Genomic DNA, 25,399 nt, shown 5'->3' on the forward strand with positions numbered 1-25,399 from the left:
AACACTGCTCATGGCAGCATGGTGAGAGAGGGGAGGGGGGGGTTAGCCATTAGAGGTGTTGGGCTCACCTCAACTTAAGGTCAAAACAACCTCCGAAACTCGGAGAGGTAACCCGCCGCAGCTGGTCCGTATGACCCCTTAGACAGACTTCGACGGAAGTAATTCCGCCCCCACCCCCCGCACAGCGCCGCCTCCTCCCACGGACACCGAGCATCCACCCCACAAGGGAAACCTGAAACAACTCCCACACCGCTCAATGCCCACTCGCCAAAACCCAACGCAATCACTCGACCACAGAGAAATGCAGGGGTCAACAATGCCCGCAACTTAACCAGTGCCAGATCAGGGGCCCCACCGCATGCCCCGAGGGGACAAAGGGTGGCATTCGAATTAGCGACAAACCGGCAGAGTGGCACCCTTATAGCGGAGGGACTCACCGCCAAATGCCCTGCAGGCACCCATGAACGCGACGATGCATGGCTCACGACGATAAATCACGACGCCAGACAACCAGTCGAGACGGCTTGTCCGGGGCGCAAAAGAGGAAGGACAGAGGGTGGAGGAGGCCTATATACCTCCCCCCCCGTTCCTCGCGCCCCGGAAATGACACGCCCTGCGCGCCGCCGCCACAGGTTGCCTGAGTAGGGGGACACCTTCTCGAGGGGTCCCCATAATCAGAGGAAGAGGGGTGGGCTGGTGCCTTGCTGGCACTAGAGGCCCGCCCTTCTAGGGCACCCTGCGGGCGCCAGGGCAGGCGCAATCCTGTGATTCTGGGCAAATCACTTAATCTCCCCGTGCCTGAATGTGTAATGTAAATACGGTGCTCGTGTAAAGCGCTCCAATACCTTCGGGTCGAGTTCGCGCTATATAAATATGAAAAAAAAAAAGTCAGGGGTAGATCCCGCTCGCCGCATACCAAATCATAGGCCAACTTGGGCCCGAAGGTGCGCCAGAAGGACCTGGCGGGGTACCAAAGATGGTGTTTAAGGCATATTTCAGCTCTTGTTTGCTGATTGCCTGGATAAGTCGGGACGTATCAGTCAGCACTGGAATCTGTTCCCGAAGTATGGGAAATGAGTCCTTGGCTTAGTGGTGCCTGGGGTGTCGTGAGACTCCGAATTATGGGTGAGTGGCAGGACGATGAGAGCCATGTTTGGACCCCTTGCGATTCATTTTCGCACAGCACTCCAACAATGCTGATTTGCGTTTGGATCCAAGACACCAAAGACAGACGTCATGGGTGCCTGTCACCGATATCTGACAGTCTCCACGCTACTTAGACCTGAATTTTTAGGCTGGAGGCACGACTGCAGACTTTAGATGGAATATTTTAGAGAGAAAATTCTGTGAGATTGACTGTATTCAAGAAGCTTTGGACCCATATCATAAGATATGGAAAAAAAGGAACTGACAGTGCACCAAACTGGTGCATATATGGAGCCCCAACATCACAGGGCTGGATTAAATGCGGAGCTGCATCACACCATCTGTTGACAATCAAGGGAATGGCTAGTAAAAAGTTTCCTGATTCAATCTGACGCCAGGGGGAAATTCACAAGGTGAGGAATTTGCTATAAGACGTCTATATCAGATATGTTGCTCCTTGCTCAAATTAATGAAAATACAGCCAGCCTACACATCTGATAACTTGTCCTGTAAAGTATCAAAGTCATGGTCTCTACACCAGGGCATAAACATCTTCCAGCGCCTTCAATAAGTAGATGTGGTTGTGTCGCGTAGGTTGCACAGATCAGATCCACCATTCAGATGGCAAATCGAAACGACTCAGTTTTTGTTGAATCTCCACTCATGGAGGTGTAGATTGTGGATCTGGGCGTCAGACCTTGCCCTGTTGCTGAGACAGGAAGTCCACCTGAAGTGGTAGCTGGACCAGAGGGCATATGCTCAGACATATTTGTACACACTCGAAGACTTGGGCCCAGCCTCTCATGACTTTTGTCAGACCTTGAGACGGGTGAGGTAATGGTAGTAATTTGTTCAGCAAGCCTGTGGTCCTTTACGGACTCCTAATGATGATCTTGGTGGAAACTCCAGCACACAGCATCCTCGATAATGCATGTTCTCAAAGTTAGCAAAAGGATCCAGTCAGGAACAGCCTGCAGGTGTCCTAAGCCAGCACAGGAGGAAGGCGCTGTTCGTAATCCACCAGCCAACACCTGTTCAGTTTGTCTACTTGAGAGTTCAGAGACTCTGCCAGTTGGTTGGTCACCAGAAAACTCATTTTCTGATCCACCTAACTCTGGCTGTGTACGCCCTTCTGCACAGGATCCAAGACTTCACCGCCTTCTTGTGACAGCGCCACATAGAAGTCATGTTGGCCATGAAGGCCTCCATTTGATAGTCAGTAGGAAGGGGATGTCAGGATAGCTTGAAGCTACGACAGGTTGGAGACCACAGGCTTCTGATGCACCTCTCGCACATCAACACCCTCCAACTCAGAGATGATACATCCATTACTATTGGGGGTTCTGGGCTGGGTAAGTAGAGGGGCCTGCTGCAGGTCAGGTTGGTGTCCACTTCCTACCACTGAGGGTCCAGCACCATCTCCTTTGGGATACAAATTGTGTTGGACAGACTTACTCTATGCTGTGCCCACTGGCACACAGGACGAAGATGCAGCAGGCTAGGAGCCCATGAAGCCTCAGTGCCATCTTCATTGGTTCTCAGATTGAGCCTGAAACATCGGGGGGTCATATCCTGAGTGTATCGGATTAGTTGTGCTCATGGAAAGGCCTTGAATGCCACTGATCCACAAGAGACCCTATAAAGTGAACCCTCCGTAAGGACAGTGTGCAACCATCATCCGGAGGTTGACTGTGACTGCCTGACAACTTTGAGAAGCCAGTCATCGAGGTATGGGAAAACATGTATCCCTGACATGAGAAAATAAGCCAAGATCACTGACATCACCTTGGTGGACATCTGACTGGGCGAGGTGAGGTCAAATAGTAGGAAGTGTTCCGAACTCACCTGAATAACCGGTGATATCAATGGGACTGTACAACAGGTGTGTCAGGAATCCCCTCCCGCACATGGATTCCCTCCCACGATGCCACTTCCGTGAACCTGGTGCGCTTGGAGGAGAGCGGACTACAACTCCCAGAATGCCCTCCGGCAACAATTGCCTTATGCAACTCAAGAGTTCTGGTTACATAACACCAAGGGTAACGCCTAGTTTTCATGTTATGCAACTCAAGAGTTCTGGTTGCATAACACCAAGGGGAACGCCTAGTTTTCATGTTATGCAACTCATGAGTTCTGGTTACATAACACCAAGGGTAACGCCTAGTTTTCATGTTATGCAACTCAAGAGTCATGGTTATACAACGCCGAGAGTACTACTTAAGGAGAAGATCACTGGGACTCGGCGTCGGATATTCTGATCTTTGCAGGAGTACCTGGTTGAGGTACACGGACCCGTTGGTGAGTTGAGCGGCGGAAGGAACATTCTAAGGAGCGGAGGAGAGGTGCTGGTGTGTACTTCCTGCCCGTGTCCTGTCCCGTTCTGAGAGCCGTATTCAACGTCATTGGGCACAAGTCCCGTTGGTAGAGCCGAAGCACCCAACGGCCTGACAATTTGGAGAAAACGAGGTTGGTGCGAGCCGAAGCTCCCAACCCTCGTTCCTTGGGTAAACACACGCTTATAGCTAAGACGCTATCCAGGAGGTGTTTCCGCATCTTAGCCATCAACACTCGTAGGAGAACTGGGATAGGTAGAGCGGCTGCTCCCATCCATTCTCTGCGCCACCTTGGGTATCATCACTTAAACCCGGATACAAGAGACGCACACTAGGAGGTGTTCCCAGCGTCTTTGTGTTGTGACAGTACTCTGGGGGATACTGGTAGGTTTGTCCCAACCCCGAGAAAGCCAGGACGTTACAAGGTGTATGAAAACAAGTGTCCTACAACAAAGGGCATTATTCAGAATGAACACGAGTAAACATTTTGAAATGTGTCCTTCCGTAAAAAGGCATTTGGAGGCTGGAGTTTTATGATGGCACGGAGTACTTCATCTTTCGTGGGTATGAGGAAGTAGCGGGAATAGTTCCCCACTCCCACCCATTTCCAACTCTTACACTAGAAGTCTCTTGATGGTACACTACGTGCATGAGATAGGTAACATGGTCTGTGTAAACTATTGCTACAGGGAATGTTGAGTTCGATGAAATGTAACTATCTGTAATACCCATCAATCTGAGGTGATGGATTTCATGCGGGGAGGAAAATCATATCCTAACCCCCTACCTGTTGAGTGCTCCTGAAAGACCGAATTAGAGCAGCTTGTGCGTTTATGTCACAGTGGAGGAGGTAGAAGATTGTTGGCCTTGTTGATAAGGATGGTTTGGCCACAAAAGGCTTGAGTAGGTGTTGAACTGGCTGCCGTTGTCTGTATGCCAGTTCCTGTGAGTAACCCCTGAACGTCTAGTCACCGTTCAACTGACTTGGGAGGCTGAGCATGGTCTTGTCCAAGTGGCTGTCAGACTTCCATAAATGGCTCATTGAAGGGCACAGAGGCTGAAGAATTTCAGTCAACAGATTGGACTTTCTTTCAACAGTGGTCAGTTGTAGGTTAGGTCTTCCAATGCCCTCACCACTACGACTGAAAAGGAAGCGCTTTCTCAGTTGGTGTACCAGATGGATATTCTAACTCCCTTCCTGGAAAGGTATTCAACCCACTAGCATTTTGTAGGTCTGAAAAGGAATACTGCATTGGTGTAAAGAGTGCCGAATAAATTGACCGCTTCCCATCTTCGTCGTGGAGAATGATTTTAAGCTCTTGAACCACGTCCAGATCACAGCTGAACATGGCCTCCAGCCTCTGATAGTATTGGTGTTGTGGAAGGCGCTGTGGTTTGTGTTCTAGTGAAGTTGGTTGCGTCTTGGTTATCTCATAGCATGACACAGGCCTGTTGCGGGTAGATATGGGCTTGAGGGCTGATCCATCACTGGGATAGTCGGCAGCACGCTGGCACACAAGCAGAAGAGACCATGTGGTCCTTAGGACTGAGGTAGAGGTCTGGACCATTTTACAAAGGGGTCAAGGGCTGATCCATCACAGGAACAGTTGACAGTGGGGCTGGCAGGGATGCGACCTGTTTGTCCTTGGCGCTGGGGTAGAAGTCTGTATCTATTTTGCCAAGGGGTCGGGAGTAGACCTGGTGTGGTTACTCTTCGCCAGGGAGAGAAACTGCCAATGGATGTGTGAATGGTAGCACCGGCAGCTACATGCTGTCCAAAAGTGCTCCAGGGGAATCAGCAGCATCTTGAAAACTAACATCATGGCCTCCTTGAAGGTCTCTATCTGCTGGGTGGTCAAGACAGCCCAGAAAATTCAGGGTGCGCAGTCTCAGAATGAGCTAGAAGTTGGAGGACACTTGAGGAGAAGGGCCCTTAAAGTGACAACTGCAAATCCTTACCAAACTTAAAATGGGGTGCTAGATTTTCTTGTGTACCAGGGACATTGACTTACTTTATGGCTTTGAGTGGGACAGAAATTTTGCACTCGCACAGCCCTGTGACTTAGGAGGGAGGAGCAGAACCGCTGCTTCAAATGCTACCTCTTCTTGTGCTCTGCTATTAAACTTTGCTACCTTCATTCTGAAGATCTTTGGGGCATCATGGCACATTTGTCACATGACTTCAAGTGATGGCAGGAGCCCAGGCACCAGGGACGCATGTCATGAGTGTCCATGACCGACATCACTGGCATAGCTTGAATTCTTACATTTTGGGACAAAACATACTTTATCTATGGTACACTTTATTGAAATTTGGGCTAATCGTACAACCAACAAAAATGGGAGTAGAGCTCTGGATCTGCGGAGGGCTCAGAAAAGAAAGGACCTGACAGGGCACAGGGATGGACCCTATATACAGTTCTGCTAAGTCACTTTGTTTTAAAGCATTCAGGATTCGATCTGGAGCTTGGTAACATTAAAAAGGTAGAATAAAAGTAAATTGATCTGTCATTAGAAGTATCCATCAGAACAGAAATGTAATATATCACTGTATCATTGATGCAGTGTCTTTTCAAACCTGTATACCAGAATAAAACGTGTTTGACAAAAGAACATATCTAAATATTTACACAAACACATCTACAATACTTTATTTTCAGTTAATTATGTTTGAAATTTTACAGTTCCTTGTCCGATCTACTCTTACCTCCTTAAAAACAATGTTGCTACAACTAGCTCCATTTTAATGTGAAGTGGCTACAGATTAGACTTATGAAGTGCCTGCCTTTAGTAAACCACCTCCCACTGTGATTGCTATGAGGGACAAACAACTGGAAAATCCACACAAAGGAATGATGGAAATGGAAACAGGAAATCACACACCAGAAATTATTACAAGTAAATGGACTTGGACCAAGCCCCATCCTCCAAAACAATCAGTTCAGTGGAATGAGTTCAATTGCTAACAGTCAGAAGAACTATGAGGATACAGGAAAAAGTTCCTGTGCTGCATGTTTGACCCACCACTCATCCGGTAAAGGCGTTTGCTTAGCACACTGTACATTTCATATAGGGAGGCAGAAGGGAATGGTACTCAGCCACAAACTCCAACTACCCTTCCCTTCTATCACTGAATGCTTTGCCAGCTGCCGTCAGTCTCCTACAACCATAGTTGCCCATTAAAACTGAACAATATTCTATTCATAAGTGAACAGAGAAACTTATCTACTACATTTCTTAATTTTGGGAAATGAAAGTGCTTTACGACAACTGTGATGAAAAAAGATCAAGCAGTTTGGTTAATTGTATCGTTTTATTTTATCATATACACTTTTGAATTCCATACTGAGCAAAACATATAAAAAAAATTGTATGTTCACATTTCATAAAGTGCTTACATGAACTAAGTTGACAAAAACAAAGTCTATGTCATGAAAACAACATGGGTACAGCGCTGTAACAAATTATTAGCAATTCTCACTACCGGTTTAATCTGGTGCCTAGAGGACATGGAAAGATGCCAGGCTTTTTAACTCTAACTAGATAAATTGTGAGGCAAAAGGGAGGGATAGGGTACATTTATTTTAATTTAATTACTCTGACTTTATTCCCAGGAGCAGTGCACCCTGTCTACTAGTGAAATCTTCGTTCAATGTGGATGTCATCACTGGTTAACAGTTTTATTTCCTGGGAGGTAGAAAAGGACAATTGACAGTTACATTTTTTAAGCTTATCCAACCGGCAACCAAAGATTCTGTGATGAATGTTCAATGGATAAAATTACACGTTCAGCTGCCCCTACAGTATAGGGATCCCTGATGTCTGCCTTTTACATGATCCCAAACTGTGTTGATGACTGCCAGATTCTATAATGTCTTTGTGGAAAAGAAAAAAGATTCTTAAACATCGTTATTTTCAGCCTAGAGAGGGGGTCCACTTTCTGTTGTTTCAAGGTATACATCACAAATTGATTTACATCTTTTGACGGGTGATCTGAATGACATTTGTGAAACTATTATGATTTATTGGGGGAGATAAAGATAGCTCTGCCAATTTCAAAGAATTAGTCTGCTATCAATAAGAATAAGGCATACAGATGTACTATTATATAATGTGGATATCCTATTCAAACCAACGGCAGCCTCTCTGCATCCAACAGGAATCAACAGATTTTACTTGACAGTATTTCCTAAATGTTTAGACCCAAAATCTTTAATAATGTATGTATGCTGAGTCCGCCAACCATCAGACTCAAAATTTATATAGAAGTAGGTAGTGAATTTTAAGGCATCTCTGAGAATGACATATAGTAAAGCACATGTTCAGAAAAACACGTCTTTGGGCAAGGAGCCAACGCGTACATGAATAAACCTTGCTTTCAAACAGCAAACGCAATGTTAGACTTTGTGCCAAGCAACCAAACATTTTAATGCATACTCTGTTCCCAGTACTCAGAAGGCATATCTGACAAAATGTGGAAAAAGATCCCTTCTGTTTTACTTGTAGCAACTGTAGGAGAAGCCTATGAACAAACAGGTTCATTTCAAGAAATATTTATGACATCAGAACATGTATTCTGATGTTCTGTACACAAACCTTCGGTCACTAAATCACCATGACATCAAGATAATTGCTAATATAATTGAAAAAACAGGTAATTCACACATTTTTCTTTAAAAAAAACTATGCATGTCCACATGGCATGTGGGTAGAACGTTAACTGCCATTCTGCAACCAACTGAAGTTCTTTAATTGTCATAGTGGAACCCGGAAAAAACTGTGAGGATCAGAGGTCTAAAGCTTCCATTCATTCTTCATCATGACTACGAAGTAGCCGTCATTGTCGATAGAGGCGCTCACCCCACTGTAATAATTCATGAACTCCTCAGATGTCACCTGTGGTAAGAAAGGAAACATCCAATTGTAAATTTGACAATGGTGAACATATTTGAGAAAAGAATATATGCCATTTGCATGAGGGATGTATAATTTGTCTCAAGCAGAACATTTCTAAAAGCAAAAGGGAAAATCACTTTGGAAAGTGCATTATTCATTTTTACTACGGTGATCTGGATCCAGTTGGACTTGGGCATGCTCTTCAAACAATGATACTACCAACGCATCTCCCATATTTTCAACAATGCCGTAATTGATCAAAGTTTTAAATTTAAATCGATAGCCAATGGAAAACTCCACCTAAAGAAAAATGGTCCATATTGGTGAGTAGATCGAGAACAGATGTTCTACACTCACAATTATTGAACAGAAGGCTACTGGCACTTATACTCAGGGATGCTTTTAAGTGCTGTGCCATTTTTTATTTTACAAATTATTCCACCCGACATGCATCAACCCAGTGATAAAAGCAACAAATATATTTTGAGAATTGAATTCTGGCTATAATATTTGAAAACAGAGTGATTTAAATTGCCTTTACTAATGTGTATCAGAAAATGAAATGAACACTATTTGTTCATATTGCATAACAAAGAAACTCAGGACAACATACGATGGCTTAAAGGAAAACCACCAATCCTCATCAGGTCATTTGATGGGTTTGAGCATGTAAGATCAGTAGCAATGATCTGTGTACTCTTGCTAAGCAAAATATAACACTTTGATTTTTTATTAATATAAACATACAATTCTTGTTCCTGGTCAAATGAGAGTGAAAGCAACATAAAAATGCAAATAATCAGCCCATGATGTAATCCACATAATTGTACTAGGAAACAATAAAGCGCAAGTAGTTATCAATTAACGCACCAATGATGGCTAGCATTCATTTAAGAGTAAAGTGAGATTTTGTTAAAATAGATATAAAGATGACACAACTATTTGTGTTTGTGAGATCAATTGAATGTCTAAAGATGGCAAAATTCTATGCTGAACCTACCAAAAGGCCAAAATATTTTCAGGTCTCACAAAAAAGCACATTTTTGGGTTCCCATCTGGTGTATATTTGGTGACATAATCAGCTCTCTGCCTGACATTCATTTTTGTCCTATTTTTCCGCCAAACAAAAAAATGTGGAAATTGGATTGACTTTGTGTATATTGATTCATCAATAAAATATTTAAAATTACTTCATTAATCATGGGTCTATTGTTATAAGAAAAGGAATTTTGTAAATAAATTATAATCTTTTGATAGAGCTTTAAAACTTTTGGCAAGATAGTATTTTTTACACCTACAATCAGAACCATGTTAGAAAATTGAGGATGCTGATATATAGTCTAGTAGTTAAGCTACTTGCTGTGTATTATTAATTGGCAAAAAGGCTGATTAGGACTATTAGGGCTACTATTATCAGAGTCATGAATTAGAAAGTTAATGTCCAATCTGGGTACATTGTAGGACGTCTTTTTGGGATTAGCAGTGTATTTTAAAATGAGTGCATTTTGCTTTGTACTCTTTACCATAGCTCTCATATTTACATTGTTGTAATACAATGTCAACGGCTCTACCTAGTCAATATTGAAACCTGGCGGACACTGGGAATAGTGCAACATCACTGCAAATGGCACACCATATAGGCTGATAAACGACAGTGAAAGGGAAATCATTGTTTTAAGTCCTATCAAATGTTGAAATCCAGCTAAACCATTTGATTACATACACACCCTCTATCAGGCATAGATTGTTTTAGGCCAAAGGTGTTCACTTCCCCCAGAAGAAGGCTTGCTATAGATCCTCCTGTTTCATGCTGTAATACCCCATTCTCTAAGTTTTGAAGGAACAACGTTTAAATGAGTAGCAGGAGGTTTTTCCTAGTGAGGTGGACCACTGTGAATTGTAACTTGTTTATGCACAGCATATATCCTTTGCAGCAGTAGAGTTGGAAAGCTTACAGGGCCCTAGTTTAAGCAAAGGAAATGGGCCCCATTTCCCCAGGTGGGTAGTGAAAAAAAGTTCCTATTAAGTGCACAGAGCCCCTGACACCAGGTGCATTACTAATTTTTTTTTAAAAAACTTGTTTTTATTGGCATTTGTTAGTACAGTTGTTACATAGCAATATTGGATCGCAGTGTCATTAAGTACATATTTCCAGTCAGGTGATATCCATCTTGACAGTTATAATTACTTTTACTTTAGTTATATGCAATGTAACAGGTGTTTGCCTTATCATGGAACAAACCAGGGAGGGGGAGATCAAACTAGGGGTTGTCATGGACTATCAAAGGGGGCCAGCCGAACCATATCACATGCGGTTCGTCAGGTAACTGGTGAAGCAACACAGTGGGAACCCCTGGCAGAGGGTATGATTATACCAGGTGCATTACTGATAGCAACATCCTTCGAAATGTGACTCTAAGGAGGTGCCAGATGCTTCAGAACGCATGTTGAATTATGTTTGGGATTGATTTAACTTATTGGAGTTTTTTTTAATAAAAAGAAAACCTTGTAATCAAAGTTTCAAGTGTCTTTTAGAAATGTACTTTTGTAACATTTCAGACACTTTGGGAGTACGGCAGTATGCAGTTCCACGTGTCAGAGCTTTGGGATTTTCACCTAAGAATCAACAAGTCTGTATAAACTATATATTTTAATGTTACTTACCCTTTAAGAATATGTTTGTGGCAAGAACTGATGTTGATTCACTTGCTTACCATAAGTCTGCCATCTAGTGTTGGGCTTGGAAGTGTGCAAATTGTTTTTTTTCAAATAAGTCTTTTGAGTCACAAAGTTCCCCCTCTTGCTTACAATGCGCATGGTCCTCGACTCCACTGTTAGCCTGTTTTCCGCTTGGCGGGTGAGAATGCAGTGTAAAGGATGATGTATCCTAGTGAGGTGACCAAGGAAATATAATGTAAGTACGATGAGTACAAACTCCACAGGTTTCCAGTGAGGAGGGCAGGCACATGTGAATCGACAGCACTACATGCCACAAACAGATGCTTACAAGGTAAGTAACATTCACCGTTTGATAGCATATGTGGCTGTAGATACACATGCTTAGCATAGACTGTAAGCAGTTCTCCTCCCAAAGTGGTGGCTAACCTATGAGGTGGGTATTTGCTTGAAATAATGAGCAAGAACCGATTGGCATACATTGGCTTATTGACCATGATTTCTACACATTAATGTTAGGTAAATGTGTGTGGTGTGATCCATGTAGCTGCCTTACATATGTCAGCCATGGGTATATTTCCTATGAAAACCATGGTAGCCCCTTATTTGCAAGAAGAGTGTGCTTTTGTAGGGATAGGAAGAGCTTGTTTAGCTTTTGCTTAACAAGTTTGGATACATTTTACAATCCAAAGTGATATGCCTGATTTAGAAATTGCTATTCCTCTGTGTGGCTTGTTGAATGCAAGAATGAGTTGTTAGAGTCTTTTTGAATGGTTGAGTTCCATCACTATCATACACAAGTGCCCCTTTTACATCTAGTGTGTGTAAAGCTTTTTCGGCAACTGAATCGTGTTGAGGAAAGATATTGGCAACTCAAAAGATTGGTTCAAGTGCAATTGAGATAGTACCTTTAAAAGGAATTTAGGGTTGGTACGTAGTACCACCTTGTCTTAATGAAGCTGGAAGAATTGGCTTCTTGAGTTAATGCCCGAAGCTCACTGACACGTCTGAGTGAAGGGATTGCAATGAGAAATGCACCTTTTCATGAAAGGAGCTGGTGAGGGCATTTGTGGAAAGGCTCAAATGGGGGTCTCCCATTAACCTTGTTAACACAATGTGGGGATTCCAACCTGGAGTGGGAGATACCCTGGGCGGGATAACCCATGGGAGGCCCTGTAAAAAAGCTTTCATTACAGAGACCCTGAAGCTAGAGGTGGGTTCTCTATTTTGTAGATATGCGGCAACTGCAGTTAAGTGTATCTTTATGGAAGTGAAAGCTAAACCTGAAGTTTGTAAATTCAGCAGGGAACAGACAATGTACTGAGCCTGTGCTGTTAATGGGTTAAAATCCTTTGAATGGCAATAGTGTAGAAAGTATTTCCACCTGGCCGCATAACAGGCTACAGTGGTGGGCCTTCTGGATTCTTTTAGACTCCATGCACTCTTGGGATCAATTCAAATATCTGAATTCTAGGCCAAATCGCAAGATTGAGAGATCTGAGGTTTGGATCCATACTGCTTCCTGGTTTTGTGTTAGAAGGTCCGTCAGTTGGGAAGTATCTGGTGTGGAACCACTAAGACTTCTAATAGTGTGGTAAACCATGGTTGCCTGACCCCTGTGGGAGTCACTAGGATGAGGGTCAGAGACATCTGCCGTAGTTTGCCCACCACATATGGAAGCAGTGGAAGAGGCGGAAAAGCATAAGCAAATATCCCTAATCAGCTCATCCATAGTGCGTTGCCCTTGGACTGTGAGTGTTGGAACTTGGTGGTGAGCTTGGGCATTTGGCGTTTTCAGCTGTGGCGAAGAGGTTTATGTCTGGGTGACCCCACTGTTGGAAGAACGGGTGGAAGATCAGTGGGTAAATCTCCCACGTCTGTACTTGTTGCTGTCTCCTGCTGAGGAAATAAGCAAAATCATTGTTAGGCCTCAGAAAATCTACTTGCCCACTTGCTGTGGCGAGTCAGATTTTATAAGGTCGAGCTATTTATAGGACCTACTTGTCCGTTCTGGCGAGTGAACTTAAACTGGAATGGAACAGGTGTTCTGTTCACTCAGAAAGTGAATGAGCAATAAAGATGCCTTTAACTCTTGTTTCTATCTTGACACACTTGCTGTCTGTTTAAGGACAGATGGCAAATGTTAGTTTGTCTTTTTACTAATTCCTGCTTATCTCATCCTGGAAAATTGTGTTTACTTTTCTTTTTCTTATTACAGTTAGAAGTGTTTGTCAATTGATCTATCTCACAATCTGGATCTGGATTTATTACCAGCTTATCCTTTGAGAACGTAAGAAAGAGATCCTTAGTGCATGCAGCTCATTAAGTTTTCACGAAGAAGTCAAGGCAATAAGAAGCAGTTTTCTAGGAGGGGAACTTGCATTCTGCCATGTGAATAGGTGTAAACACTAGTGCCATGAGGAGTCTAAGAACTGTGTTGAATTCTTGAGGGACTGGTGGCCAGCACAATGGAAGTTAAGTTTGAAATAGCTTTTTTTAAATATATTGTTTGATAATACTTTGATAGAGGATAGATGGACGGCTGAATTTGAACACTGAAGCAAGATGCACGTTGACAAAAGCGTATCTGAGGCTGCATTTAGCGATATGCATTTCACAGGGCACTATAAGATGAGGTTGCTAGTTCTGCTAATTTAAACTTTGTTCAGTGCACTGGATGCAGTAGTGTTTCAGTTGGCGTTGCATGTCCTGGCAGTGGATAGAGAAAATGCTTTTATCTATACCTCTCTGCAGTCTTGTAAAGTTGTTGTAGAATTCATATAGAATGGAGGCCACCGATGATGTTCAGGAACCTGATTGTTTGGGGCAATTTGTCCTCCTTACCCATATATAAGAACTTTCAGCTGCACAGAAGCAGAACTAGAACAAGCATTGGCATAGCCAATAGGTCTTGCCTTTGGGACCATATAAGTGTTTTGCCAGACCCATTGGCTTTGCCAGACTCTTTGTTTTACCCTATGGTCACAGGTTTGAAATCTGATGGGCCGTTCAGCTTTCCATCCCTCCGAGGTCAATAAAACAAATATCATTAACATCTGTTATCTATCAAGCACACTAAAGGTCTCCACGTCAATGGATGTGTGTTCTATAAATATGCCTTTTACATGTAAAGATAGAGATAAGACCAAAGAAAAAGAGTTGTTCTCATGCTTAAGAAATCGTGGAATATATTCTTAAAACCATTGAATAATCAAAGAAGATGGGGAGAAGGAGGTAAGACTAAAGAAACAGTGCAAAGAAATATTATCTGCGGTTTTATTTTTCGTAGAGAGGGGGTTGACTGCGCCTTATATGAAGACACCAGAACACACTAATCCGACGGAACTAAACATTGTATCTATTAGTGCAGGGTGCTCATATCAGTCAATGCTATTTTATAAATGCGAACTCTTTATCGTGTCTTTCTACAACGAAGCCCGTGCCCCGCACCCATGGAACAATGTGGCACTAGTCTAGAAAAACAGCACCACACTGCACAGGCAGGAGCGAGACTAGACTAAAAGACACTGCACTGAACAACATGGCGCAACAGACTTGACAACATGATGACACTATCTGGCTTGACGACAGGTACGCGCTGGGCGAAACTAACGGCCAAGTTAAAATGTTGAGAAAGCTCCTAATACAATACCTCGAGACTGACAAAGCACATAGGTACGTAGCTGTTCTTAGAACAGCAGGTGCAGTGGCACTGGGGCGTAAAGTGCCCATCTCACGTCAATTGACACTATTTTATGCGCTCGCACAAGGAGGTGGAGGTCCAATTTTCTCCTGCTTGCACTAGGGCCCATGGTGGCCCACGGAAAGCAAAAAAGCAAAAAGCATTTGCAATGCAATAGGTCTCGCATTTGTCAGAGTTAGACCTATTGGCGTTGTAAATAACAATGCCTTTTATCTGTGTTTTGGTTTGGAGTGTAGTGGATGTATGAACATAGACACAGTTGCAGCACTGCCTAGAGGGCTTAGAATGAGGAATTACCGATGAGACCAGAGAAGCAGGTAGCAGCAATATGTAGAGGACTTAGAATGAGGAGTTATCGACGGGATCAGAGAAGCAGCTAGCAGCACTGTCTAGAGGACTTAGATTAAGTATTAACCATGGGGCCAGAGAAGAAGCTGCAGCACTGTGTAGAGGACTTAAATTAAGGAATTACCGATGAGACCAGAGAAGCAGGTAGCAGCACTGTCTAGAGGATTTAGAATGAGGAATTACCGACAGGCCCAGCTCATTTCATGAAGATATAGCCCGTGGTGCCCCATTTCCTTTCCCATGCACTTGACCGATTGATAAACCGAGAGTTTTACTGAGCTGCTTGTGCAAAGACTGCGGGGTATATTTACAAGCCCCATGCACCGCCAGTGCAACACTAGCTGTTGCCCTCCCAATCGCTCCTTTGTCCTCAGTAAAGATTGACAGAGATCCCTGCTGCTCCAATCCTTAAAAGACGATATGCACAGGGTCCTGATATGGGTAACTTGTTTACAATAGGGTAGACCCAATAGGGTCTTCAATTATGATGAAAGCCCCAGACCCTTTTGGGCTAAATCAGGAGTGTCCAACCTTGCCTAAAATGAGAGCTACTTGTAATCAGGGAAAAATCATCCTGAGCTATAAACAAATTTGATAATTGTGACACCAGTAACTACTCCTGATAACATTACAGTAGTGACCACGTCACAACAGCATATCAATAGTGATCCTCCCAGCGCTTCAGACCAGCAGAGATGTCAGGAAAAGCATTATCATTGTGAATGTCTAAACTTGAATAATAAAATACCAACCTGAAACAGCAAGTGCTCGCTAGTACAAAGGACAAGGCCACAGCAATACATCTTCCTAACTCAACCTGAATTATTATTCAAAAATCAACTTAAAACGTTTTAAAACGTATATTTTTTTTATCAAATACGACTTTTCTTTTTGACTTAACAAACTCACTCTTCTAAAGAAAAGCTTGTCTGTCTGAAAGAAGCATACGTTTTTATTAATTACTTAAATATACATGTGCCTCACATAGAGGCTCTGCCCTAGATGCCCAGGTATTACGATCAAATGATATGGATGTCTACAATAATCCCATGAATTCCTAGAGTACGGCAGTAATGTCCACCATTATGCCAGGCCCACTCTTGTGCCAAGGTTATACATAATAATGACCAGGATGAACACAATATTTCACTATTGGCCACCATTATGCCAGGGATGGCTACAAGTCGTTAGATGATGGTCACAACATACAAAAAATCGCTGCCAGTATCCCACACAAGACCAGAATGCCTAAAATATGTGAAGGGTGACAGCTATTATCTCACGGTCACAGTTATGCCAGGATTGGACACAATAGTGCCAGAGATTAACCTCTAATGATGGAGGGGTACCATAAACATATGGTGTTCTTAGGAGCAACACCATCTGTCAAGGAGGAATACAATGCAAGGCACAGAGGAATACACAAATACAAAAATGTGTACACATGCATACACACCAAAGCATGTGCATTTCAACACACAAATGTGCACTCATGCATGTATGTACATCCACAACCATTATCCAGGCCTTGGAAAGGAGAGGCATTCTTAACTGTCTCCGCTGTAAATCCTCCCAGTCTCCTCGGCTCCTGGTCTGCTGATGCACTCAAATCACTCACCTCGACTCTGGCGTCTCTACTCCAGCATTTTAGTGACTCCACTCTGGTTACTGCTGTCACTGTCATTGCCCCTATTTGTTGTTACCCCTTACGAGGAGGCAGCCATAGCGAAGTCTACGACTGGCATTTAGTTAATTTTAGATTGAGATGGTGTCCATAATAACACCATCTCAACTTTAATGCTCCTTCATTAAGCTGATTGAGTCCACTCAAAGCAAAGATATATAGTATGAGTGAGGAGCCAGCCTTATGATGAAGCGTGCCATGCTAGCGTGACTGAGGGCTTTGCGTCCTTTATGTAAACAAACACCACATACTGACCAGGAGAGTAATATACACACACAAATGAGGGTTTCTTCATTTTATTCCTTATTTGCTTTTCACTGGACTATCAATTGTGGTTATATATTGATAAATTGTAAAGGGATTGCCTTAGGCAGAGAGCCAACAGGTAGCTTTGCATAGACAGCATTGCACAGCCAGTCCTTCAAGCTGCCTCACACCAGCAGTCCTAGTGACAATTGTGTGCAAACGTGGCCTTGTGCACCAATGCCCGAGCAGCCCTAAGCCCTCTCTGCTATCCTTGCACACTTCTGGCAATAAAGACAACATTGCGCTCTGCCAGTCCAGCAGACGGCCAGCACTCGTCAATACCAGCCATTGCCCCTTCGCAATGCCGGCGGGTACAGAGCCTGCCAGTCACGCATAATACCAGCCATGAAACGTTTACTGTGACAACACCCTTGCACTATACTAATCGTGTTGCTTTCTAGTCCTGCGCTTCCCGTCAGTCTTACAAAGAGACAGGCCTTTAGGCAGCCTCATGCCTGCTAGCCTAGCGCATTGCCAGTTCTGTGTTGTCTGTTCACTGTCAACTATGACAGTTTTAAAAACATCTAAGCGCCTGCCTGCCCTGCAGACTTTATGAAAGCCCTGCACCTTGGGCATGTAAATGACTACGTAAACAAACCGTGTGAAGAACGGCGGCTGAATAGCACTATGACCTCTTGGCTTTCACAACAATAGCGTTTTGACCTCATACTTTGTTTTTTGCAGTTCTATTTACATAGCGTGAACTCGACCCGAACGCTTTACATGAGCACCAGTTACATTATATAAGGACACAGGAATATTTTTTGGAGGCACGGGAAGATTAAGTGATTTACCCATAATCACAGGATGTTACTTACATTTTGCCACACAAAAATACATATCCCTGAAAGCAGAGTGACATTGGCTATCTAAAAACAGCAGGAAAAGTGTACGGTGCTGCACATAACATGGGACCTGCATAGGATCACAGCACAGAGCAAATGAAGAGAACTTATTACGCAAGTGTTTTAGCAGCATTTCCTTCTTTTGTTATCATTTTAAAGCGCTATTATCTCTGCTGAAGAAGCAATTCACTTGAATGAGGGATGGATGTTGAACAAATGTAGTGAGCCAGTCACAAATGAAGAGGGAAGCAACAATGCAACTTTGAGCAGCTGCGCAATGGGTGGTGAAGGTTAGCTGCTGATGTCACAGGCTCATACAAAGTGGCGCAAATTGTTTTAACATTCAAATGTATCACAACCTTACCTAATACTTTCACTCGCAAGCAGCATTGTGGAACTTATGTGCACAGCGTGAAATCATGTTGCATTAATTTCTAGGAGTTTGTTTAGAGGAAACACTGATGTTAACCTCACAATCTGGAGAGAGTAACCCGAGAGTGCACTTACCCGGGAGTGCACTTACCGGGAGTGGTGCTTGCGTGCGCAGTCTTCACTTTTCAACCACTGCACTCATGTTTGTGGCGCGTCGCTGCTCGCTCCCGCAAGGTGGATGCAGCCACAAGCCACAAGTGCAGTGCTTGAAAAGTGAAGACCGATGGCTAAAGGCCCTCCTAAGCAGTGCATGCGCACTGCCTAGGCGAGACCTAAAAATGAAGAAATTTGATGTTCCAGTGCTGCAAGCTCTAGACTACTTGCCGAAAATTGAGGGCATTTATGTGAAAACTATTTTCAGTCTCTGACCATATTTCTTGTGTCCTCAGTTCTTACATGTGACCACGCATCCTTCACTTGACATATTTTTTGTAAGTTTAACTATGATTCAGCAGACCGTTTGTAAGATGTATGGCATTCTACACATCAATGCTTGTTTTCAATAGTATTTATTTTATTTATTTATTTATTTGAAAAGTTTTATATAGCTCTGGCTAAACCCGGAGGTATCAGAGCGCTTTACATGGGGAGGTACAGTTGCATTAAAACATAGTTACATAGTTACAACAGTTTCAGGTACGTAGTTACTGGAGATACAAGAGTTACAAAGGGATGGCTCCGGTATGGGGAGGGAAAGGCTGACAGGGGAGAGAGATTCGGTGAAGAGAGGGAGGGAATAGAAGAGGAAGATAAGGAGTGAGGGAGGACAGAGAGGGCAGGGGTAGGAAAACACAAGGGGGCGACAAGAGAAGGAACAGTGTCTGACGATCGGATGGGTAGGTGATGGCCAAGGGGGAAACCAGAGCCAACTCCTCAATAGCTGCGTAGGGCAACTCCACCGGTCATCAGCTCAAGGTTGCTCGGTCGCCAAAGTACATCAGAGGGTTAAAGTATCAGCCTGGAAGAGATTATCAAAAGGTTTCAAGGAGAGCGCCTTTCACGGTGTGAGGTGCTGTGTTTCCAGCGATAATGGGAACATTCCCAGAGCTCCGCTATGTGAAGAATCCCTTAACACTGTGGACTCTCTCAGAGGGGTGTCTGAGACTCCAGGCCATGAATGTAAGGATTCCTCTCCAACAAGGGGAGAAGGAATGCTTTGGTAAGGGGAACATTCAAGGAGGCCAATTAAGGCCTTTTTCTGCTATGTGTGAAACCCTTAACACTGTTGACTCTCTCAGAGGGGAATCTGAGACTCCGGGGCAAAAATGCTGGATCCCTCCCCAACAAGGGGAGAGGGAGTGCTTTGGCAAGGGGCACAAACATGGAGGCCATTTAGGGACAGTTGGGCGGTAGGGGAGGACTAATACAGCAGACAGGGGGAAATGAGAGTAGGTACGCTAGTACAGACGCCTACTGCCCTAGAGCAGCTAACGATGAAGGTAGAAGGGAAAAACTATGAAAATAAAATAAGTAGTCTGCCGAACGGAACGTAGCTTAATCAAAGTCAATAACCCTCATGGACTAAAATGGGAGGGCATAACTGGCACCTCCTCAATCCATTATACTACCGCCTGCCTCAACTGAACAACTAATTCCTGCTGGATGGATCTAATCCGGAGACTGCAGTGAGAGGTAAGCAAAATGTAGGATGCCATGAGCCCTAGAAATGATTTGTACAGCCTCATTGGAACAATGGAGAGTACTAAAATGGTTGCAGCTAGATCACCAGTTTTACAACTCAAGCAAAACAAACTCTTGCCCTTGCGGAGTGCCGAGCATGCTCCAAGCTAAGTCAGGGTAGTTTCCTGAAAGATTCGGGTTAAGTCGTGATAAACTCCATTAGTTAGAATAATATTAGAAAGGTGGTCATTCATTATGCTGCTTCTGGCTGTGGACCTTTTTAATAAGCAAGATTTTTCATTACAGCCAATGTTGAGTAGGTCAACTGTAACTGGCTCTAGGCATTTCGTGAAGACTTTTGCAGCTGTTCTGACAACAAATTGAAGGCTTTTGGAGTTAGTGCTGCCCAGCTACAGCTAATTCAGATACTGCCTGATGTCTAATGGTGTGGTGAGTAGGAATATGAAAATAAGCATCTGGGATATCTAGAGATATCAGTAATTCCACTCCTTGTAGTAGAGGACCTCCTGAACCGTAACTATCTGGAAGTACTATGACCTAAGAAACTTGTTAAACTTTCGAAGATCAAGGATGTGTCTCCAGCTGCCTCTTTCTAACCAAGAAAAACATGAAGTTGAGGCCTTGAGTGTATTGAAGTTTCAGCACTTTCTCTATCGCACTTTGAGGAAGCGTTCTAGAATTTCTTGTTTCTATAGCTGGAAATGATCAAATGATGACGACTCTCCACAATTGACCGTCAAGACGGCGCTTTCCAGGATGTGTCCACAATGCACTATCACAATTAACCCAACCATCAGACGTGATCTTCTCCCATTCCACAGCAAAATCTCAAATGTTCCATTGCACTGGGTTGCAGGCAGTAGTTGGAAGTCTTAATTATGGGTGTTTAGACCTCGAGCCTGAGAAGTTCCTTTTCTCATTTGCAAAGGCTTTCTGTAGTTTTGTTGCTAAGTCCTGGCTTACTCTTTATCATTGTAGGGTTTAATGTATTGACCATATTATCTGTTCCGAGATTAAACTGTGAACTCCTGGAGCCTTGAAATTCAGAGAATTTGTGAAACTGCTGCAACCCAAGGAGAATGATGTTTCTGTTTTGAAGCCCTCTAGTCCCTCATCTATAGTCTTGCCGAAGACTGTCTGGCCATCAAACACATTTACAGCACTTTCCCCTTTACCTTGGGGTGAAACAAAGTAAATTCTTATGCCGACCTTGCTGACAGAGGAGTGCTTCTTCACGTAAATGGCAAAGCCTACATTGGACACATCCATGGCAGCATCAATAACTTTATCTGAGGCCTTTATTCCTTTCCTCATATTTGCTTCAGCTGTATTCCATTTGTTTTCTGGTAGGAGCTCTAGGGGTAGGGTAATGTACCTTGATTTCTATAGTTTGTAGCAGCCCAAGATGGATCTAGCATTAACCGCCCTGATAGACACGGTAAATATGAAACTATTTGTCCCAGTAGTTAATACTTCTATATTCCATATATGGAGGTGTGGTGGTGGGCTTCATCAGGTTCCCCAATCTTTGCTGTACTGCCAAAGCAATTACAAAGTCCTGGCATAGATAGCCCGATGGGCAGGCTGGGTGTTGTATCTGCAGCACTAAAACATCGAACAACATCTGAAAAGGTAAACACCGTCTTCATAAGCTTTACCACCTCTTGCAAACAAAGTGAAGGATAGGGATGTAGGAGAGTAGGGTCTGCTTTCTATGTTCACCCCCACTTTTTGCTTTTGCTTTACTGGTTTTCGACTTAGATGTGGCTGTGGGCCTGCTAACCAGACCCACAGCCCTGCTGTTCTCTCTCTAAATTGATACTATGTACTTTAGGTGCATGACCCATTTGGATAGGATCACCTTATTGGTCCCTGTACAGTGTACCTTAGGTACCCAGGGCATAGGTGTACCCTAGGCCTACCAGGGGCTGCAGCATGTATTATGCCACCCCTGGCCTGGCCTTCCATTATGACACAACTGGCTGATCACTCAGCTGGGGCAAGGTTGTGTAATCACTCCTTGCTTAGGTGTAGTATTCCTATACCTAACTTACATATAGACACATGTGTACCTATCAGCCACTCCTATGGCAGGCCTTAACAATCCTGGAGGCAGAGTGCTTGGTAACATGTGAGATGGTGCTCTAGCATGAGCTGAGCCTGTCTGCAGCTTTCGGAACCATGTCCTTATAGCTGTTCTATGATATAGCCTACCATATACTCTTAAAGTGCCTTATAATCTTAAACGGTTATGGTAACTAAGGTTTGGCTTTATCAAAACATGTCGTGTAAGGTGTCTAACACTTTGGAATAATACCCCCATCCCATTTCTGGGGATGAGGATATTATCCCTCCCTTCTAGAGGGAGAAGACATGTTGTAACCTACTTACCCGGTTAAAGTTAACCAGAGCCCCAGCATCACAAAATGGATGCTGCTGCCACAGACACGAGTCTGACCTCCTGCTGCTGGGAGTGATCCCGGCAAGGGAGGCTTTGACAATAGGTTTCCTATCCTTGGGAGGTGCGAGCACCACCCCAGACAGGCCTTAGTGTATTGGGGCAGGGAGGGATGAAAAGAATGAGACATGCCTGGGGCACACAAGGTGTCCCGTGCATAGTCCAGTTCAAACCGGTGCTGGGGCACTCCAGCCCCAGTCCTGGCGCGAAACTGGACAAAGGGAAGAGGGTGTAACCACCCCCCTCCCAGGTCCCACCCATAAGGCGTGACCTAGCAGGTAACCCAGCCCCCCAGGTTAGTATAAGAGTGGTAGCTGGGCCCCAGGAGATTAGATTATCCTGAACCTGCAACTTGAACAGAAACTCTGGACCTTCGACATTCGACGAAAGAAGAAGACTAAAGAATCTCCCTTGTGGCCAAGGAGTGGCTACCCTGTGCAAACAGGCACCATCAAGAGACTACCCTTTGCTTTGCTGAAGTTCTACGAGGGACCGACTGCAGAGCCCGACCAGAGCCTTGACTTCCAGACTTCTCCGACCCTGATCCACATCCACAGCCGAGCTGAGATCCGTGGAGGCGACGAGAGACGTGGGACCGGCTACCTGGGAAAAGTGGCTAGTATCTTCCAGCGCAGCTTCTGAGGCACCCTCGAAGTTGTGCACCGGGGATTGAGAAGCCCCAACCCCAAGCACCATCTGCACCGAAGATCAGCCCCCCACACTCCACGAGTCCTGCGTGGGGCCCTTCTGCATTTTCCTGCTTGCCGCGCCTGTCCGGTTGCTTGCCCGTTGGCTAGTGGCCTCTGTGACGACGCATCCTGAAATCTTCACTGCTGGTTTGGCTCCTCCAGACTGGCTCCCGCTTCCTTGCAAAAGAGAAGCACCCCAGACCTTCCTGGTCTGCACCAGAAGCAAGTCCTCCGTTCTTCGTGGGTTCCGCTTGCCAAGGCTTGCTGAGTCCTAGTTCGACTTCGACGCCGCCGACAGCAAGAGCCTTCGGGGGACAGCTCGCCTCCTGGTCCTGGTCGTCCTCGACGTCTCCTGGTCCCCGTGGCTGCAGCGACAAGCTTCACCTTCACCTGCAATCTTCACGACATCGCCTGGTTCCTTCCTGGTTCCACGTGGTCACTGGCTAGTGACCTTGACTCTGTCCCTTCTGCTTGCAGGTCTCCTCTCTTCTTGATCCCAGCCTTGGGATCCACCGGACACTCTTCACTGACTGCCTGTCAGCAACCTTCCTTCAGGCATCCATAGAAGTCCACAACGAAACCCGACGCAAGTTCACACCTATGCACCCGCAGCCCGTGGGCTAGGTAACTTGGGTACTTCGGTGCTCACAAGGGTAGTGACTATCCTAGGGTCTAGTTTCCGAGTCTCGACTCTCTAGCTGCTTCAGAAGTGTCCTTAAACTGTTAATTTCTAACTGCTAGTAATTCTATCGACTTTTACGCATTACGCGCGAGTGTTTCCACTCTGCACCTGAATCCCGTGGGCCTCCCACTTCCTAACTGTTGCTAGTGTAGTGTAGCCCCAGCGATTCCCTAGGCCTATCCTATTTCCGTGACAGTGGTCCTTATACCACTTCTTTAGTATATGGTTTGCGTGGCCCCTAGGGCCTAACTGTATTACTTACCTGTGTGACTTAATGTAGGCTTAAATAAGACTGTGTTGTACTTACCTCTAATCTCATAAAGAGTGCTGAGGGTTTGTCTAGAATAAATACACTTTATTTTATATATATATCTGTTGTGGTGTCCTTTCATTTGGTATTCAAGGGATTATATATGGTATCACAGCTGGCTTCACATGCCATTCAGAGTTTAGCCTAAGACTGCTCTTGTCCATGCTACCACTAGGATAGCTGGTCTATAAGGTTGACTTTACAACCAATCACCATAAGGGTTGTTTGGACTGATATAAGGTGTACACTAGAACTAGTGACATCATACATCAGGCCAACTTCTCACAAGGGATAGCTTTTGTGGATTTGTTAGGTTGTTCTGTAAAATCATATAAGAAACATGGTGGTTGTTCTGTTGATGTCACGGGATGGCTAAAGTTCTTCACTGCTCTCTCCAAAAGAGCAGGTAACTTGGATATGTCATCCAGTGGACCATCTTTTGCAGTAGGTGCCTACTGAGCACTGTCCGTTCTGTAAGTCTCCTCATAATCTTTGGTTTGAGGTTCCTCATCCTAGTCATTTTCAGTTCCAAATTATCATTCACTCCTCAATTTCATAAACCGTATCTTTGATGTTCCCTTCAGCGAGACAAAGAGGTGGCATAGGCTGCCGTTGTGGAAGGAGTAGTTTCTTTTCTGTAACTCCAGTTCTGTAGTAGGGGTATCTCTGTTATAGTCATAATCTAGTGAATAGTCCCGCCCATGTGCGCGGACCCCGGAGCAATAAAAATAATCTCTTAAATTGTCAAGCCATGCAGACCTGCAGCTACACTTAAGAGAGAATTCAAAGACAGATAATGCAGCCTATATCCACAGGCTACACTGTCCAGTACTTCAACTAGAAAATTCCACCAACATCCACAAACAGCACTGCCTGCCCAGCTTTTTCCACAGAGAAAAACCTGCCTCCACCAGCAAAAGCCTCTGGAATGATAGAGAGGGAGGAATGGACAGACAAGCCCCATAGGCTGCCATTATGTGGCTCAGAACAGGATACTGTGCCTTTAAGAAAGCTTTCCAGAACTTTTCCAGTATCCCAGAATGCACAGCAGGTCCCTTCTACTTTCAGTTCTTTTTTAAGGCGTAGCACGCCAGACCTGTAGCATTCCTTATATTAACATTCATCTCTCCACCGGGGAGGCGGGCGGGCGCTTATGACTATAACAGAGATACCCCTACTACAGAACTGGAGTTACAGAAAAGAAACTACTCCTTCTGTAGTAGGGGATCTCTGTGTATAGTCATAATCTA

The 25,399-nt window shown here is 44.3% G+C and overlaps 1 protein-coding gene across 2 annotated transcripts in view; it reads right to left on the reverse strand.

Annotated features, from left to right (window-relative positions):
• Positions 1 to 6,773: 6,773 nt before the first annotated feature.
• CAPS (calcyphosine) overlaps positions 6,774 to 25,399 on the reverse strand; it is a 99,188-nt gene continuing 80,562 nt past the window's right edge. For both annotated transcript variants that reach the window (XM_085636809.1, XM_085636810.1), the window contains exon 5: positions 6,774 to 8,375. In XM_085636809.1, the coding sequence (XP_085492935.1) occupies positions 8,274 to 8,375 (102 nt within the window). In that variant the 3' untranslated portion in view covers positions 6,774 to 8,273. The remainder of the gene's footprint in view (positions 8,376 to 25,399) is intronic.

This window comes from Triturus cristatus, chromosome 12 (assembly GCF_964204655.1).
Source record: "Triturus cristatus chromosome 12, aTriCri1.1, whole genome shotgun sequence".
NCBI classification, from domain to species: Eukaryota; Metazoa; Chordata; class Amphibia; order Caudata; family Salamandridae; genus Triturus; species Triturus cristatus.